Source organism: Lingula anatina, chromosome 1 (genome assembly GCF_051362555.1).
Source record: "Lingula anatina isolate TDL-2025a chromosome 1, LinAna3.0, whole genome shotgun sequence".
NCBI lineage: Eukaryota > Metazoa > Brachiopoda > Lingulata > Lingulida > Lingulidae > Lingula > Lingula anatina.
The window spans coordinates 56,618,302-56,636,264 of NC_141767.1; the positions used below are offsets into that span (position 1 = coordinate 56,618,302).

At 33.9% G+C, this 17,963-nt stretch overlaps 2 protein-coding genes across 6 annotated transcripts; one reads left to right on the forward strand and one right to left on the reverse strand.

Moving 5' to 3' along the window:
• The first annotated feature begins 6 nt into the window (after positions 1–6).
• Positions 7–11,971, forward strand: LOC106168549 (tRNA (34-2'-O)-methyltransferase regulator WDR6). 3 transcript variants are annotated; one of them, XM_087002880.1, is made up of 26 exons: positions 7–148; positions 1,019–1,125; positions 1,978–2,076; positions 2,282–2,360; positions 2,877–2,949; positions 3,782–3,888; positions 4,102–4,249; positions 4,408–4,749; positions 4,922–4,984; positions 5,205–5,252; positions 5,636–5,746; positions 5,980–6,047; positions 6,263–6,411; positions 6,605–6,723; positions 7,073–7,252; positions 7,549–7,710; positions 8,017–8,091; positions 8,268–8,447; positions 8,634–8,688; positions 8,862–8,921; positions 9,233–9,761; positions 10,007–10,443; positions 10,764–10,913; positions 11,098–11,186; positions 11,468–11,535; positions 11,693–11,971. In XM_087002880.1, exons 2-26 carry the CDS (start codon positions 1,023–1,025, stop codon positions 11,757–11,759), a joined length of 3,561 nt encoding a protein of 1,186 aa, XP_086859006.1. In that variant the 5' UTR covers positions 7–148; positions 1,019–1,022; the 3' UTR covers positions 11,760–11,971. The 3 variants fall into 3 exon arrangements, with proteins under 3 accessions (XP_086859006.1, XP_086859009.1, XP_086859008.1); XM_087002883.1 differs by lacking the exon at positions 7–148 and adding an exon at positions 176–300; XM_087002882.1 differs by lacking the exon at positions 7–148 and adding an exon at positions 209–344.
• On the reverse strand, positions 11,878–17,825 carry LOC106168551 (sperm flagella and cilia-associated protein 1). Of its 3 annotated transcripts, none has more exons than XM_013547657.2 (7): positions 17,523–17,825; positions 15,515–15,626; positions 14,768–14,952; positions 14,489–14,521; positions 13,612–13,759; positions 13,366–13,471; positions 11,878–12,897 (listed from the first exon to the last, which is right to left on the reverse strand). In XM_013547657.2, exons 1-7 carry the CDS (start codon positions 17,647–17,649, stop codon positions 12,751–12,753), a joined length of 858 nt encoding a protein of 285 aa, XP_013403111.1. In that variant the 5' UTR covers positions 17,650–17,825; the 3' UTR covers positions 11,878–12,750. The 3 variants fall into 3 exon arrangements, with proteins under 3 accessions (XP_013403111.1, XP_013403110.1, XP_086859029.1); XM_013547656.2 differs by lacking the exon at positions 15,515–15,626 and adding an exon at positions 16,143–16,254; XM_087002903.1 differs by lacking the exon at positions 14,489–14,521.
• Between the last annotated feature and the right edge of the window lie 138 nt (positions 17,826–17,963).

Below are 17,963 nucleotides of genomic sequence, written 5' to 3' on the forward strand. Positions count from 1 at the left end.
AAAAAACGGAAACTGACACAATTCTTCCTCCTTATTCAGAAGATTAAAACCATGCTCTACAGATTTAGGCTGAGAAAGTGTCCTGCTTAGTCCGTGTAATAACCATGTTACTTTAACTCGGAGGAGACTGATGAAACTCTGCACTAGGGTCAGTTTAGGGTCACCTTGTATCCTCGAGAAATGCTTTTATAAATGCAAAATACTTATAACGTCAACAGTACCCAAAATGCTATCCTCAGTGGGTTGTCTTCAGTGGGTATGGACGCCCGCTGAGGCTAAAGAGCTTATAATATGTTTAGGGTAATATTTGTTCGAGATTAGTTTCCTGCCTGGTTTGTTTAAAGGTACTTGAACTCTTAGCAGGGGTACATCCCTGCCCTTTTCAGGCTAGGGTAATTATATCTATGAAACTCTTTGAAAGATATGGTGGGGGAAAGCTGAGGTAGCGCTAGCAATTTATTTGCTGAGCCAAATCACTATTTATTCATTACTTTTTTCTTTCTCTAAATAGACTAAAACAATTCAAATCAATCATATTTTGTTTAGCCAAATTCAGGACTTGACAGCTCCTAACATTTGCATCACTTGCTTCGCACAAGTGATTTCTTTGGTCAGGCAGCTACAATTTCTAAAAGTCCTACTTGCCCAAAAAATGTGACTTGTTTGGACCCTTCTGTACTGTATAATGTTACCATCACTTCAGCAGTATTTTTTAATTAGTACCCCATGAGTAAGAGTGCATTCTGAACAGTAGACTTACAGATCTGGGGATCAAATATGGCAATTAACCCACTGAAAAGTTTGCTGCTTAATTCCCAATCAGATGCTGAATAGATTTCCCACAGGGATTATTATGCAACAAGTATTCAAGTGGGCTGGCCATATTTGATTCACAGATCTGTTAGTCCGCTGTCCTGAATGTGCTCAATAAGGCATTTTGTGATGTTTTAAGTTCAATCATTATCACTTGTACCTGATTAACACATGCTTTTGAATTCCAGTTTTTTCATAATTGCAGGTGAATGCTGTTTGGTGCTAAAATGATGGAAGGATTTGGTATCAAAGATGTTGGATATGTTGGGCCTGTTACTTCATTACAGTTTTATAATGAATATCTCCTTGCAGGTTGGTTAAATACGATCGATTTGGTCATTGTAACCAAAAAATAAGCATCTCCGTTATTTCTGCTTGTCAACCAGTTATAATATGTGCTGAAATCATAGACCCCTTGGAGAAGGCCCTACAGTAAATGGACTTCTGCAGAAGTAGGAGAATTATTGACATGAGTTGTTTGCCATTGCATAAGATAAAAACTACTGTCCAGATATGTATTTAAAGTGGAAATTTAAGTGGAGATTTTGATCTCAAATGTAATTGTAGAGTATTTTGGGCAGGTAACAAGCCGGGACATACTTGTTACATTCAGAAGTTCTATAACGGTGGCCTTCAAACAGGATTTAACAGGATCAATCCATCTCCAAGGGTTTTTTTTGCTAAATTGCTTTCAGTTTAAGTGACTTAGATATCTGGCACGCATACTGAAGCTGTTTAACGATAATTAATTCGTTACCCCCTTAGCAGCTTTATTAGGCATGACGGACATCTAAACCACTTAAGTTGATTGCAATTTAGCAAGAATCCTTCGCGTATAGATTGATCCACAGTATGTATGACAGGGTCTGGGAATGGTTCCTTAGCATTGTCAACAGCAAAAAAGGTCAGCATTTCAGCAGTGTGTGCAACTTGGTGAGGTAAAAGAAAGATTTAAGAGCTCCAGGATTCAGGTTGACGTGCTAACTGAATGCTGTTTAACAGTTACATGCATCTATATCTACATCATTCATGCATTAGCACATACAATGCATATCAAGAGTGTAAATAGGAGTGTTATGCATTTATTGTTTTTATATAGTATTGTTCAAAATATATATCACATATTTAAAATGTTGATGGCTATAACAGTATATGTGATTTTAGGTCAAGGACCAAACATTTTGGTATTTGACACAAAGATGAACTCCATGGTTTATAAAGAGCAGATGCTTTTCCCTGCTGTAGTACATGGAATTCAAATAGGTACAGTACGTACATGTGAAATGTATTACATGCTGTTATTGCAAATTAGAATAAATTCAAAAGTTTTAAAGAATTTATGCATACTAATAAATGAAAAAATAAAATATTGATTTTCTGACTTTATGTGGCTGCATGGATTGTAAATTTGACAAAATTATTTAAATATATAAACTGTAAACTTGTTTTCTGTTTGCTCTATGACCAGAAAAAAGAACCACCTGTGTGTTTGGTCAGAAATCGTGCAGAGTGCTTCAGATATCCGGAGAAGAAGATTATATGTTGAGGTGAGTAATGTATGTATATATATATATATATATATATATATATATATATATATATATATATATTTCTGAAAGAGAGTCAGATACTCTCAGTACAGAAAATATATCTTGATTACAATCATTTTATTGTCTGAAGAGCCTGAAACAGGTGAAAACGTTTATGATGATTAATTAACTTTTCCAATCATTATGTGACTTGTTTTGACTAAAAAAAAAAATTATATTATATTATATTATATTATATTATATTATATTATATTATATTATATTATATTATATTATATTATATTATATTATATTATATTATATTATATTATATTATATTATATTATATTATATTATATTATATTATATTATATTATATTTTTGGGGTTCTGACCTAATCCCTGGATGTATTTTCTCTGTGAAGAGGAGAAATAATTAATTATGCTTTTAGAAAGTGAAGATAATGAAGATTTCACAACTTGCAGAGTTTTCTCCTTTAAATTACTGGCTTAGATTATATAATTTTTTTTAAAGATTGGACAAACTAACAGATGTTTGTGAACTTGAAGATTGGATCTGGGATGTGGCATGGATGTCCAATGGTAAGGTAAGGACTATGCAGGTGGATTTGCAGGTAATCATGAGTTTTTATAGTATGGTAGATGTACCACTACAGTTGACAGTCATGATGTGTGTAGTGTGGTAGATGTACCACTACAGTTGACAGTCATGATGTGTGTAGTGTGGTAGATGTACCACTACAGTTGACAGTCATGATGTGTGTAGTGTGGTAGATGTACCACTACAGTTGACAGTCATGATGTGTGTAGTGTGGTAGATGTACCACTACAGTTGACAGTCATGATGTGTGTAGTGTGGTAGATGTACCACTACAGTTGACAGTCATGATGTGTGTAGTGTGGTAGATGTACCACTACAGTTGACAGTCATGATGTGTGTAGTGTGGTAGATGTAACACTACAGTTGACAGTCATGATGTATGTAGTGTGGTAGATGTAACACTACAGTTGACAGTCATGATGTGTGTAGTGTGGTAGATGTACCACTACAGTTGACAGTCATGATGTGTGTAGTGTGGTAGATGTACCACTACAGTTGACAGTCATGATGTGTGTAGTGTGGTAGATGTAACACTACAGTTGACAGTCATGATGTGCATAGTGTGGTATGTAGATGTACCACTGCAGGTGAATTGGCAGACAGTCATTACTAGAGAATAATGTGACAATTAAATGATGACAGTGTAGATATTTACCATGAAAGACTTTGCTATTTCCTGTTTAGTATTTTCTTCATTTAATTGAAGCATTCATTGTTAAGTTATTTTACATTGAAATTTGCTATACAGAAGGGCTTGATGTTGCCTGTTTTTTCCCAGATCAAACTGTTTTGTTTACCATTCAACCACTTCATTTTAGTCAACACTTACCCTGGCACTTGCTCTGGGACATAATGTTGTTCTACATTGGGACTGGCAGAGGAACACAATTCTTCACAGGGTGAAATGTGAAGAGAAATGCATTTTGTATCCTTTTTTTAAATAAAAGATCATAAAAATCATGCAAACATTAACAAAGAATAAAGAAATTTAAGAAAACATAAATTTGCAGTTTGCAAACTAGAAAATGATTTATTTTCCAGTTGAAAAAGGATTTATATGTGCATATTTAGACACCTTATTTTTTAAATAGGTATTTATAATTCATAGAAATTGAGAGGTTCTTAACAACATTTGAAGATATTCTGCTAGATTTATCGGTCACACATGGAGTGACCTGGTCTTAGCAGCAGGTACAGTGTTTAACCAAGTTGTCCTATGGCCAGTCTGTGGTCAACAAAATAAAGAGGGTCATCAGAAGGTCATTCATAGACTATCTGGTCATGAGGTAAGTTAAAAGATTAAAAAATAACTTTTTTTATCTTGTATAATAAGATTAGTTGTCACATTTCACTCTTGTACTAAGGCATTTAACAATATCTGTTAAGAATTGAATGTCATGTTAATTTTTTTCTTTTAATTGTTTGATGTTTTTCTTCTTTGCAGGGTGTCATTTTCTCCATTGCTTTCAGCAACCATAATATGTGTCTTTGTTCCGTCTCTGATGATCGCAGTATCAGGATATGGCAACTATGTGTAATACCTGAAGGGCAAACTGACGGAAGATTGTCCTTAAACTCTAAAGGTCTTACAGGTGCAGCAATAGACCAGAACTCCAAAAGATGCACAGATGGAAATTTGACTATGCCAGGTCATTTCAGAAAGAAGGAAATCCCCATGGATGTCTGGTGCAGGATGCAGTATGAGTTGAAACATGTTATGTATGGCCACAGTGCACGTGTGTGGGATGTCAAGCTACTCAGGGAATTGCTGGTCACTGTGGGAGAAGTAAGTTTGATGGTTTGAAAGTAAGGGTGATCCATTTTGGTTTTAAATGAAGAATTAATGTATTTGTGATATCAGTTTCCAAACTTGGAGATTTGTTTTATGTATTTCAGAATCTTTGAAAACATAAAAAATCATTGACATTTTTCTGTTAATGTTTCTGGTTTATTTTTAGGATTCAACCTGCTTGGTTTGGAATTATGAGGGCCAAGTTTTACAAAAATTCAAAGGACACAAGGTGGAATATTTCAGATTGTGTTTGCCTGTAAACTGTTATTACACAGCATTTTAAAAACCACATCAAGTAACACATAATGTGAATGTGTTGCAATACAGCTTGTTAATTTTGATGAAAAGTTTTGATCTGGATTTTTTCAAAAATTTAGGTGTATGTAAGCTTCTTTTGTGTAATAATCATTTGTCACTTAAATGCATTTGTCATTTAATGATTTTTTAAGGGCAAGAGCATATGGAGTTTGGCAGTAAATGAGACAGACTCTTTAGTGGTATGTATTCAAGGCAAACCTAAATCATGGTAAATAACATACATGTAGAATTCGGCCAAAACTATTAAAATGAGACACTTTCTCCAATTACTGAACATTCTTTGCAGTTAAAAATGTGTCAGTTTTGCAGGGAAGCTTTTGTTATATTTTAAATACGGCAGCATATGGGCCAATAATTATTAGATTTTTGTCTATGGTGACCTAATTTTATTTTGACAGATTTCTGGGATGGGTCATACGGAAGTTAAATAACTTAATTTGACTGGAAAAAATTCTTGGTTCAGTTGCTCCCCCATAGTGTGTATGAAAACTGAGATGATTAAAACCTTATGATGGCCTGTAAATAAGATTTACTTATATTTTACATTTCTGTTTTGTTTCAGGCAACAGGTGGGGGTGACTGCAGTGTCAGGTTGTGGCACCTAGCATCTGTTAGCTCTTCAACAACCAATGCCATCACTTCGCACCCCGTCACTGTATCCTCAGAACTCAAGGTAATGGTTTTGTGGGTATGAATATTATATATAAAAAGTTTAATCACATTTCAATTATTTCCATCAATTTCTTATAATATATTAGTATTAAGAATAGTTTACAGTATGGCAGGTTTTAGAACTGATATCCATTTTATGAGGCATATTGAAAAACCTTGCATGAATTGATATCCACATTTGATTAAATGGATTTGAAATGATGCTTTCCTTTTTATTTTTGTTTATATTTGAAGGAAGAGGACTTCCCAAGATCTGTTGCACTATTAGATGACAATGTTGTTCTTATTATGACAAATGAAGGGTAAGGAGGCATTAAACCAAATTTTGATCCTAATGCATATTATTTAAATAAACAGTCTGTATTTTGTAGACATGCAAATGAAATACAGTATCTTAATACAGTTGAATATTTGATATGTTTATTAGGCAATGCATGGCCATTCATCTTTTTTTCCCACTGTTGATGCGGTTGTGCTATAAAGCCATCTTCTCTCTTTTTTTTTTTACCTTGATCAGAAAATTGCTGTGTCATACCAGTGGTAGTGGTTCTACAGTGTGGATGCAGGATTCAAGATACAGGTCCTACAGTCTGCTCTCTGTGTCCCCAAACAAAACACTAGTTGCTGTTGGAAATATTCATGGAGATGTCAAAATATTTCATGTTGGTATGTAGATAATTTAAAACCATTCTAGGTTTATACTGGTTGATACTAAATGATATTTGCCTAGAACCCTGCAAGTATCTGTACAAGTTCTGTGAGCATAGAATAATTTGTGTATAGTCAATTCCATATTTGTTTAACAGATTTAAGCATATTGGACAAAGCAGGCATTTTTTTTTTTTTTGTTTCTTCATAGATGGAAATAGAATTGTCTGTCAGGAGGCTGAATATCATGTCTATGAGGGCAAAGTAATGAGTATCTTGTGGTTAGACCAGTGTACCCACTTCATCACATCTGGACCAAGTGGAGCTTTGGTAGGATTATACAATTATACATATTTCACAAACTAAGTTTGATGTATGAAATTCAGATGCTTTTAAAATAATTTTTGGGTTTTTACTGTAAACAGTTATGTTTTTTAATTATTATAGCTGTTGCTCTTGTTATCATTAGGATCATTATATTTACTGTCATTATTTTTTATTAAATCAACATCTGGTGCCTTAAAATATGCACATGTTCATATGTATGTGAATTTTGCCAAAATTGGAAAATAAATGGAATAAGAGTAACGCCAAAACTATATTTACATAAAATTGATGTGTAGTTATATTTGATATATGTTGAATGAACAGTGCTAAGTTGCACTCTGAATACTTCCAGACACTGTGGGAAGTGACACCAAGTTCCACTAACATTAGGTACGCAGCTGTAGAACACTTCATACTCCCTAGCTGTAAACAGCGTTGGATATCAGCTGCAGCAGTATTATGGGATAGCTGCATCTTGGTGTGTGGCGATAGAGGTGGCTCTGTGCATGTGTATCCAATGAAGAACACTGAGGTACTAAATATGGCTGAATAGGAATATATAAACACCGCTAATGAGCAAAGTCTGTAATAAACAAAATACTTGACATTTTTTCTGCCATAGCCTAGTATGTGATTGTTTGTATAAGTAAGACTTGGAGTGTGATTTGACTTTTGTGAGAAGTGTATCAAAACACCCCTGAAATGTATTTTAGTTCAATATTAGATTGTTCACATAGTTAATGCAGGAGAATGTGATTGCCTCTTCGATATAGAATTTTTTGCTTTTGGCTTACAATTCTCTTCATCATCAACTGTCATATGTTGCAGCCAGAAGCCTTTCCTGCCCAAAGTTTTGCAAAACTCCATGGCAAAGCAGGTGTGACTGATGTTTGCATCCATGCTGATTATGTCTATACTTCTGGGAGAGATGGTCAGTACAGGCAGTTCAGAGTGAGGGCTGGTCAGCTGGAGCTTATGACCAGTAGTAAGGTCAGTGGAAGTTACTATTTACTGATTTCTTTTAATCATATTAGATTTATTGGCTGTGCAGGGCCAAAAAGAAAGCCATAATATCCTGTGTTTTCTAAGAGAGATGACATTTGATTGTTTAATGTCTTTGATTTACCACCAGTAATGAAATGAGGTTTCATTAATGGAAATACTATTTTGTTAAGTGTGATTAGTATCATAGGTCACCCCTTTTTGCCTTTGGTTTTAATGCACCTAATCGGATAGCATCCTATTTCACTGTTCAAAGGACTGTAAAGTGGCAATAAATCTCAACTATTCTTTCAGGTTTTCAAGGGATTTGAATGGATTGACCGAATGATTTTCCAAGACCAAAACATGATTATACTAGGCTTCCACACAGTAAGTGTCGCTCACTCATTCTTAATATGTTGTTAAAATAATGTGATTTATTACATACTTTTTTTACCAAACCGGTCACATGGTATAATATCATGTGAATGATATAAATCCCTCAGCAGATAAATAGATAAAGTGATGAATATATAATAACATCAATGTATTATTGTTTTATTCAGTCCAAGTTTGTTGTCTGGAGCTTGAATCACAACCAGAAACTTCTTGAGGTAGAGTGTGGAGGTGGTCACAGAACATGGGACTTTGACTTAGGACGGGAGAGATGTACATTTGTATACCTCAAAGCAAAGGAGGTGGTGATGTGTAAGGGGGCTATAAAACTAGAAGAACCAATATTATTGGTAAGTGAAAAATAAATTCCTTGAATTTCTTGAGGTGTTTTACTGTCATTAATATTTTGATTGGCAATCATAAGGAAAAAATCCTTAATTATTTTTAGTTTAGATAGCTATTATAATTGTCATATTTTATTATTTTGTCTAAGAAGATACTTGATGATTATTGTAATTGTTCTTCACTTTTTTTAGCCAAGTCTGCATGGCAGAGAACTCACCAGTGTACTGCATCTGTTCTCTTATAAAGGTGATTATTAAACAAATATTTCATTATTTTGTCTTGGAATTTTTGTTCAAGTTAATGTATATCTCACATTAAGCTCTGAATTAACCTAGTTTGCACTATGCTCGACTTCTTTGAACAGATATCTTGCATGAAGTGAATGTGTAATCTTTACTATCATTTAAATTCTGTTATAGATAAACACATATGTGCAACAAGCAGTGAAGACACCATGGTCAATATTATACAGCTTTCATGTATCCTTTTTGAGTGAGTTATGAATGAATTTAAAATGAAATATAATATAAGTAAAAGTTTATGGTCATCGTTATAAATCAATTATCCGGTTTTAACTAATTAAAATCGTTATAAATCAATTATCCGATTTTTTGGACTAACGATACCTGTAGATATAAATATTAAAATATTTATATATACAGGTATCGTTAGTCAAAAAAATAATATAGATTATGAATGTATTAAACATTTACAATCACTACAAAATTATAATCATAGCTATCTAATATTCTGTTAATGTGTTTTGTTCAGCCTTAATATAAAAACACAGCTCCTGGAACTACCATATGTAGTGATCTCAACATGACAGTGCTCAAGACATTGCAGGGTCATCTGTCCAGTGTCAGGACATTAACTTCAGTCAGGTCATCTCATTTGGCAGGAAATATAACACAATCAAGACTGCTGTTTTCAGGTGGTGGAAGAGCACAGGTGAAGTGTTGGAAGATTACAGTTTCAAAGCGTGAATCATGTGCTGATTGTCAACTTTCCAGTGCAGTAGTGAGTACTGTCTCTGGAAGTAACATGCCATGCCCCAAATGTGCCAAGAATAAAAAAGTGGCAGATTTTAGTCAAAGTGCTGATGACTGTGAAGTGGAGTGCAGTATAGAACTTGTCTTTTCTCACATGTTGGATGAAAAAGGAAAAAGAAAAAGGAAGTCACAGATCAATTCTTGTGTGTCATCTAACCCAGAAACCAGATTCATGTCTCTCACTGCATTTAGAGCAGGTGATATATGTTCTGATTTTCAAGAAGATGTAGTTTTCATTGCTGCTGCTTGTTCTGATGGACTTGTAAGGTTAGTAGAAGAATGTCTGTTTGTAAAAACTACATTTAGTTCATCAGGGTATTGTTCATTAACTATTGCTTGTGAAATTTCCTGATGATTATGTTTGTTAAAATTCAGTATTCTACATGAAAAAGTTAGAATGTCAAAGTCTGTTGCATGTGTTTGTGTGTGTGTGTTATTTTTTTCCATATTTTTTGTATCATGCAGCATTACTTATGGTTGATATATTTTTTCGAAGTTTGTTTCTTTCACAGGTTATTTGCATTCCATGAAACGAACAAAAGCTTCATCGTCTTGGCAGAATCCACTTTCCATGACCACTGTGTCTTATATATTGGACACCTGCTGATTCAATTCAACTCAACTTCTGAAGTTGTGATATACTCAGGTGCTACAGATGGGAAAATTGCTTTCTTCAATGTTTCAAAGATGGTCAAGGAATATGTGGCCAAATGTGTACATGTGAATTTTGAGGAGAACCAGTTAAAAAGTGAACATCGTGCAAAACAAACTACAAATTTATCATACATAAGTTGTACAGAAGAAGACGGTGTAATACCTGACTACCTCAGAAAACAATTTGCAAGAACAAATGAATATTACGACCTGCCTGCTTCCATAGAGGAGCCTTTCTTAGTCCTCCCTTTGCATCAGTCTGGTATCAGTGCTGTGGATGTGCAGTTCATAAAAGGCAAGATTATAAACAGATGGTCAACTTAATTAAACTGTATTTATTTTATTTACCTTTGGAAGAGAATGTTGCAATGAGTTGTTTAGCAAACTTGGTACAGTACTATAGACCAGTGAAGTTGTTTCCATATTGAGAAAGAGAGACACTTAAGAAGAAAACTGTATGTTATGCCTTTGTATATTCAGAACCAATAAAATATATTCATGTCAGTTTTAATTTTACACAAATGTTTGATCACTTCAGAGGAAATGCTATCAATATAAAATCAAATTAAGCAGTAATATTTGTACTTACAGGATTGCTATCTTTTCTATTTGCAGCTGGAGAATACATGGTGGCCAGTGGTGGAGATGATAATGCCCTGCATGTCACACACATTAGGCTTTGGAGAAACCAACAAGATGACAACATCAGTGGTGAAGAGGTCATGAGAGTTTCCATGGCAACTGCCCATGCAGCACAGATGACAGGCAAGTGATTTATGTTTTGTCTAAGTTGTTATACATCACTTACAAGGTCGGAAAGCTAAAGAACTGTGAACAGTATTTAATGGTAAATATTCAGTTTTCACTTTCAAATTATTTTTAGTTATGAGACCATAGTTGGAGAGTTAGAAAACATGGAAATTACATTTCCTATGTGATGCCTTTCTAGGTGTTCATTTCCTGGACTCTACCCATGTTTTGACTGTCAGCATTGATCAGAGAATGGTCATTTGGACCCTGCAAGCAGAGACATTTCAGGTGAGAACTGAAGTGTGGTTTGTGTGATGAGTGAGGCTGAATTGGAACCTGGTGGGTGTTATAGGTGACTTACAATTTAAGGGGTGGTAGGTGAGACTGATGGTAGATGGTGCTAGGTGAGACTTAGAACAATTTTGACTCATTTGGCAGCTTAAGTTTTTACATTTTTGATATCTTCTTATACAGTGTTACTTCACAGCAAGTTATGCCAATTTTTTTAAATAGAAGGGGAAATTGATACAGTGATCAATGTTGTCCTTAGAAATTTGTCTTGATTTCAGTTCAATGTGCTTGCAGCAAGGTATGTGAGTGTGTCTGACGTTGCAAGCATGGATATTTGGAACAAAAGGTACTTATTTGTAACGCAGTTGTTACATAAGCAATGAAAAAAAAATTGATTAGCTTTTTGAAAGCTTTGTTTTTAAAGTAAAGTTCAGTGTTGAAATATGAACATCTTGTTACTGAAAGTCAACTGGATATCAATTCTTTTCATTTTCCTCCACTAGTGAAAAAAGTTGCAGTGCAGCAGTAGTTGGAGTAGGAATTCAACTATTTGATGTATCATGGAGATGACACCTCTTTCAGCTGCAGATCATTCTAGGAGGCCAGCCTGGTTCATTTGAAACCTTTGGACATGGCTGTGTTGCATAGGTCAAAGTGTCATTTGAATCAATATTTAAAAGACAAGCTGTATAGTCACTGGATATAAGTTTTTATTTTAAAATTTTAACAACACATTTCTTTTTTATAAATATTTATAATAAAGCTAACTACAAAATTGAAAATGTGAACTGTTACCGTAGCTGTTTTCACTTTAAAAGGATAACAATAAGTAACAGGACGGAATATGAGAAGCTGGTAACAATATCAAAGCTGTAATAACAAAACACCTGTGAAAAGTGCACAACCTTGATTAGCAACTGAAATTACTCAGCACATATTTTTAAACAAACTTCATATATCAGATTTCATTCATGGAATGATGTGCAACTTCAGTTCAATAATAGCATAACTTGTTTACAGTGGGTGTATGGAAGATTATATGCATATTGCACTGAAAGATATAATGATATTCATCCATTATCTGTTGAATGTAATGGAAGAGGCATTAACTTTTCAAGATTAAATAGGTATACCCACCTAAATGAACTCGTGATAATAAATATTATATACAAATGAATGGTGGTAGAGCAAATCATAAAAGGAGTTTCATCTTATTCCAAATTAATTTTTTTTTCAATTGTAATGGTTCTTTGTTAAAGTGCTACCTGAGATGGTGTGAAAATGCCATGCTTTAATATTAAATATATGCTGAGCAAAAATATAAATGCCCCACACACTACTTAAAAAATTTTATCAGGATCATAATAATTTTGTTTGATCATAAAAAGTGAATAATGTTGTTCAATGTGCTACAGATAAAAATTACAATAATAAGACAACATCAGTTCATTTAAAGTTGCCCATTACGTGCTAAATAATTCACATGGGGGATTTATATTTTTGCTCAGAATATTTTCTACTGGAGATTGGAATGATTAAATGACAATTATATCTGTGTAATTTATCTTCTGGTTGGTCCATACCCTGTACCCACAGGACCAGAGGGATTAGATGGCCTGAGCTGGTCAAGTCTCTGTTGTAAATCTTCAATTCTAATGTCTTTGAGATGAAGCAAATGCTCCAACCTGCGCACTTTCGCATTAAGGATCTGGAAAAGTTAAGTGCAATACCGTCACAGGTGCTATTTATTACAGGGACGTGATATACAATGTTTCTCCTGCAATGACAGAATATATTAATCATTCATAACAAGAGTAGTTTTTGTGAGTTACACACACACACACAAACACACACACACACACACACACACACACACACGACTACCTTTATACTATACAAGACTACCATTAAAAAAAATCCAATTTGTATTTTTAAAGAAATTTGATAATAATCACATGATATAAAGTATTAAATACGCACATGCAATGAAAATACTGAACTGATCAGTTTAATTATGGAAAGTTGGTATGAAAGTTGTTTTCTTTGGTTTTTAGATTAATCTATTAAACAGTGTGACATCCTTGCAAGATGGTTGGAGATGTATGCACCAAATAATAATAATAATCTCTGTGGCCTCAGCTAAAGACCAAGCTGTAGAAGTAAATTGGTTTATTACCTGTATTGTTTCATCTTTAGCTAAACATTCCTGCTGTTTCTCTTCAAACTGTACTTTTGATACTGTGTCTGTTGCTGGATAGACCTGAGCAGTAGGTTGTAATTTGCTGCAAAATGAGAATAAAATGTTTTGGAAGTTCTTTTATAGTGAACAAAAAATATATAAATTTCACGAAAGGTAAAGCTGTGGTGACATTTTTTATAGGTTTAAATTGTAGTTGCCAACTTTCAGTTGAAAACATCTCACCTTTGACTTCCGTGGTGTTGTGGAACTGTGGGAGATTCTTGTTTGGAAGTATTTGGACCTTTCTTAGCTGCCCCAGCAGCACCAGTAGCTCCCTTGACAGGGGCACCTTTTAACCCTGTTTTGCCTTTATTTCTTCCTCTGGGAGAGGCTGTAACAGAGCAAAATAATGTGTTATTGGTATAATACTTCTTAATTTATATCACGTGTTTAATGGGTTTCATTTATATCTTCCTTTTTTTTGGAGGGGGGGGGGGAAGAATTTGAAAAAAACAAAACAAATATAACAGTTCCTTAATTTAATGCCCTTTCAAATTCCTTATCAATATTACTTGTTACAAAATAAAGATGCTATAAAAACTAGCCAGAAGCTAGTAAAATATGATTTAAAATATCAATCCTCAATAAGGTTTTCAATGAAACATAACAACTGTAACGGTCTAAGGAAAATAGATTTGTCTTTAAGCTTACTGACTTCAGATTACTTAATCAGCTTATTTTGCTTTTTTTTTAAGTGTAGCTTTTAAAATAAATTTCAAAATCACCCAGACAATAATAATTTAAGATTTAGTGCATAGATAAAAAGTTAAAAGAGGAAGGTTTCAAAAAATGTACTTTAGTTACTCCAGTTATTTTGATATATCAAAATACTAAGATTAGTGATGAAGGAAGTCTGATACTCAAATAATAAGAACTAGTAAAAGATCATGCTACATAAACTGGATGCTATCACAGAGAAACCACTATATTGCACTATTAGTTTACTAATTCATCCAAATGAAGCATTTTTATTTACAGAAAAGTGTCTCCAATCCTATCCTAGTAGAGAATCACTAAAACTACACTGTGCATGGTTCTATGATGCACGTGCCAGACTCACCTGGGGATGCAAATGAAGCCACATAGGGACTTTCTATAACAATATGACAGAAATGTTAATTAGATGAGTGCAAGTGTATTCCAAAGAACCACACAATGCACTTCATATTTCCCTCAAAAAGTGTTACAAATCATTCAATAACATTCTAGGTTATACCAAAACACTGTGCAAGAATGATTTCTTTTTTCTTCTCACTAAAAGTCAGTTGGAGTAGGGGTGTTCTTGATCTCTGATTAGGAAAGTGTTTTAACACATTTAAAAACATTTAATATAACTTACTCTGTTCCTGGTCTACTTCAGGCTTTTCATCCTGCTTTGGTGGAGGATGATCCCTTTCCCACAAGATCCTGTCTATCTTTGTTCGAAGTGCCATCAAAACATGTTCTATCACCACTGGTTTACAAGTACATATAGCCCTAATCACATCATCTGCAACTTCGAAGTTCAGCTTTTTGAAAACTTTTCTGGAAAAATATTGACAAAATTTTCAATCTAAGTAAAATATCCTGAAATCTTTGTCAATGTGAGAATAAATTGGTTGCAAAAGTACATAATATCCTGTTGTGCAGGCTTCAAAGGGTTTATTGTTCTAAAGAGAACTCTTTTATATAACAATTGGTAAACTTTAAGTTCGACTCTGTGACTATAAATTATGAACAAATTACAATTATCCACAAAGATAAAGAGTGCCTGAAATTTGAAAATGATGAAATTAGCTGTTTGTTATCAAAGATTGTTTCCACTAAAAATAATCATTTATTAAAATTGTCTATGAAAAGGGTTTCAAAATAATAGCTCAAAAAATTCAAACTAAAGAAAATTACTTGGCATGAACAGCAGAGAAGTTAAAAAACAAACAAACAAAAGTAAAGAATAGGGCAGGAAAAATCCAAAGATAAAGACCACTGAGGCAGTACATTCAGATAATGGCAGGGACCAATAAAATTAGTACTAGTACAAAGATCACACGTGTACACAGTATTGTGTGCAATTGCCTAACAGAAGGTCTCTCCACACTTAAACTACCTGTTAAGCACATGCCAGTTTTCCATCTTCTGATTACATGCACTGGCTACTGGATAGTTATGAAGCTCAACATAACCAGGGAAAAAGTGATTCACTACCTCAGCTGCCATCACTAAAATTCAATTGGGAGTTTAAACAGAAATGAACTGAGCAAGTTTATGGCTGTATATTATTAGCTTCCCAGTGTTTATCAAGTCACACACAAAAAGCCTTTTGGATATTCTGATTAGCACGCTGCATTCCCTGTTGTTCAGACAACACCACAACACTGTCAAAACAGCAAACTTGTTCATTTGTCATCTTGAAATATTATGTATAATTTATGTTGGGACTCTTGTGAACTGGTCTAAACATTTCAGGTAAATGATACAGCATGTGCAGAAACATACCAAAGTGCATGGTGATAGTGACTAAATATAAACACTTCCAAGCAAAAAAGCAATGCCTGCAGCATTCATTGATTGGTATAATAGGGGAGATTAATAAGTTATCGATACATATGACCTAATTTAATACCTCTGCATTATCACTATTATTATAATTGATTTTTTTGCCAAAGGGAGGTTTTCCAATCAATAAAATACTGAGTCATTACTGGAGATAGCAATCATCCTTATGGATTTTATACCTGTTCATTAACCTCCAATTTGTTTCTTTCTGGTCAGTTGCATTTGATGCAGGATAATTATGTAAATCCACAAGTTTAGGAAAGAAATGTTTTACTACTTCTGCTGCTAAAACTGAAAAATACCCATTACAAATAGTTGATTAAATATAGAGTTTTTCTTATGGGCAGTAACAAATAAAACCTATTTTATTTTATCCGTTCATTACATTTTGTTGAAGAGTACACAGATTATATTACCACAAAGCTATGTGTTAGCACTCTTATTTACAGTTTCTGATATGTAGTATTTATATGCATGATAGACAGAGGTGCCTATTGCTACAGAATGAGGGCCAGCTTCTAATATAGCATGCCCAACACTATGTGGGGGCTCTCAAATCACTCCTTGACACTAACAGCATTATAAATAAGTTGAGATACATGTAAATCTGCTTTCCTATCAGTTATGCTGCTGTGAAATCACACACCCATTGAAGATCACCATGGACTTCTGAGGTGAGAGGTACTAGTAGCAATTGATTTGAGAGCTCCCAAATGGCTAGTTAGCCATCACTTGGCTATTACATCCACCTTTATAGATTGAGTGTAAGCACAGTAAGTACATATCAGAAACTGTAAATAGGAGTTGTAATGCTTTTAATTTTGTGCCATGTTGGGTTACATATAAACATCTTAAAACATATCGATAAAACTGTACCACTAAGATATGCTTGATGACAATGCTTGATGCAATGCTATGTCTTGTGAATGTTCATAAAAAATCTCTTAATAATCTCACAAAAAATAGATCCATGCAAGAGACTCATAAGAGTTTTTTTGTTTTTATTTGGTGTTTCAAACCATGTTCAACCCTACCTCAATATATAATATTGCATCCACAACAACAAAACAACATTATTAAAATGACAAAAAAATAATGATAGTGTTGGAGCCTTTTTATAGCTCCCTCACCAAAGTCACAGGAGTTAATAATTGATGAAATAAAACTAACATTTATGACTGGGTTCCCATACTTAGATTGATCCATCTGGATCGACCTAACTCCCTGGGGGTTCATGCTAAATTGCTATCAGCTCAAGATGCTTAAATGTCTGTCACGCCTACTGATAATTACCCCCTAACAGCTTTACTGGGCGTGACAGACATTAAAGCCGGTTACGTTGATAGCCATTTAGTGAGACTCCCTAAGGAGATAGATTGATCCAAATATCCGTGGGAATGGTCCCTATAATTTACATTTCAACAAAATATTCAGCTTTTTTTCCAGATAATCAAAAAAAGGTAACAGATAATAGCTTATTACATTAATAAGACACGATAATTTTCTATAGTTTCGATTTCTTATTTTCAATCTCTAGGGTATTTAATCAAAACACATACCTCCATCGGAGAAATCTCTAGTTATATTTCGTTTAGGACGCGAAAGTGGAATGCCATCAATCCAACTGTAAAGTTCTTGCAGAACTTCGTCGTCAATTTCTGCCGAGAGATCTTCGTTGCCCTTCATGTGTAAACAATTGAGTGATGTTATTTGTATTAGTCTTGCGTAACCTTAATACTTTTGACAAAATTATAACTGACAATTCAGATGAGACAGCAATTATCTAATTTTTTTTTCTGAAATTCTTCCTCTGCGACTTCCACTGTTTACATTTGTTATCGAAACGGAATCTATCCCACAATTCATGACGTCAGCTCTGCAGTTAAAAGCTACGGAAATGCAAAAATGGTAAGGTGTTTTTTTTTGTTTTTTGTTTTTTTTTGTTTGTTTGTTTTTTGTTGTTTTTTTTGGGGGGGGGGCTTTAGTATAAAATGAACTTT

Bases quoted from the DNA above. Each gene is read 5' to 3' on its own strand.
- LOC106168549 (XM_087002880.1), top strand. From the start codon at position 1,023: ATGCTGTTTGGTGCTAAAATGATGGAAGGATTTGGTATCAAAGATGTT. The intron at 6,048-6,262 runs GTAAGGAGGCAT...TACCTTGATCAG, and splicing joins CTTATTATGACAAATGAAGG to AAAATTGCTGTGTCATACCA. The intron at 7,711-8,016 runs GTCAGTGGAAGT...CTATTCTTTCAG, and splicing joins AGCTTATGACCAGTAGTAAG to GTTTTCAAGGGATTTGAATG.
- LOC106168551 (XM_013547657.2), bottom strand. From the start codon at position 17,649: ATGAAGGGCAACGAAGATCTCTCGGCAGAAATTGACGACGAAGTTCTG. The intron at 14,522-14,767 runs GTAAGTTATATT...ATATTGTTATAG, and splicing joins TGAAGTAGACCAGGAACAGA to AAAGTCCCTATGTGGCTTCA. The intron at 13,760-14,488 runs GTGAGTCTGGCA...GCTCTGTTACAG, and splicing joins GGCTTCATTTGCATCCCCAG to CCTCTCCCAGAGGAAGAAAT.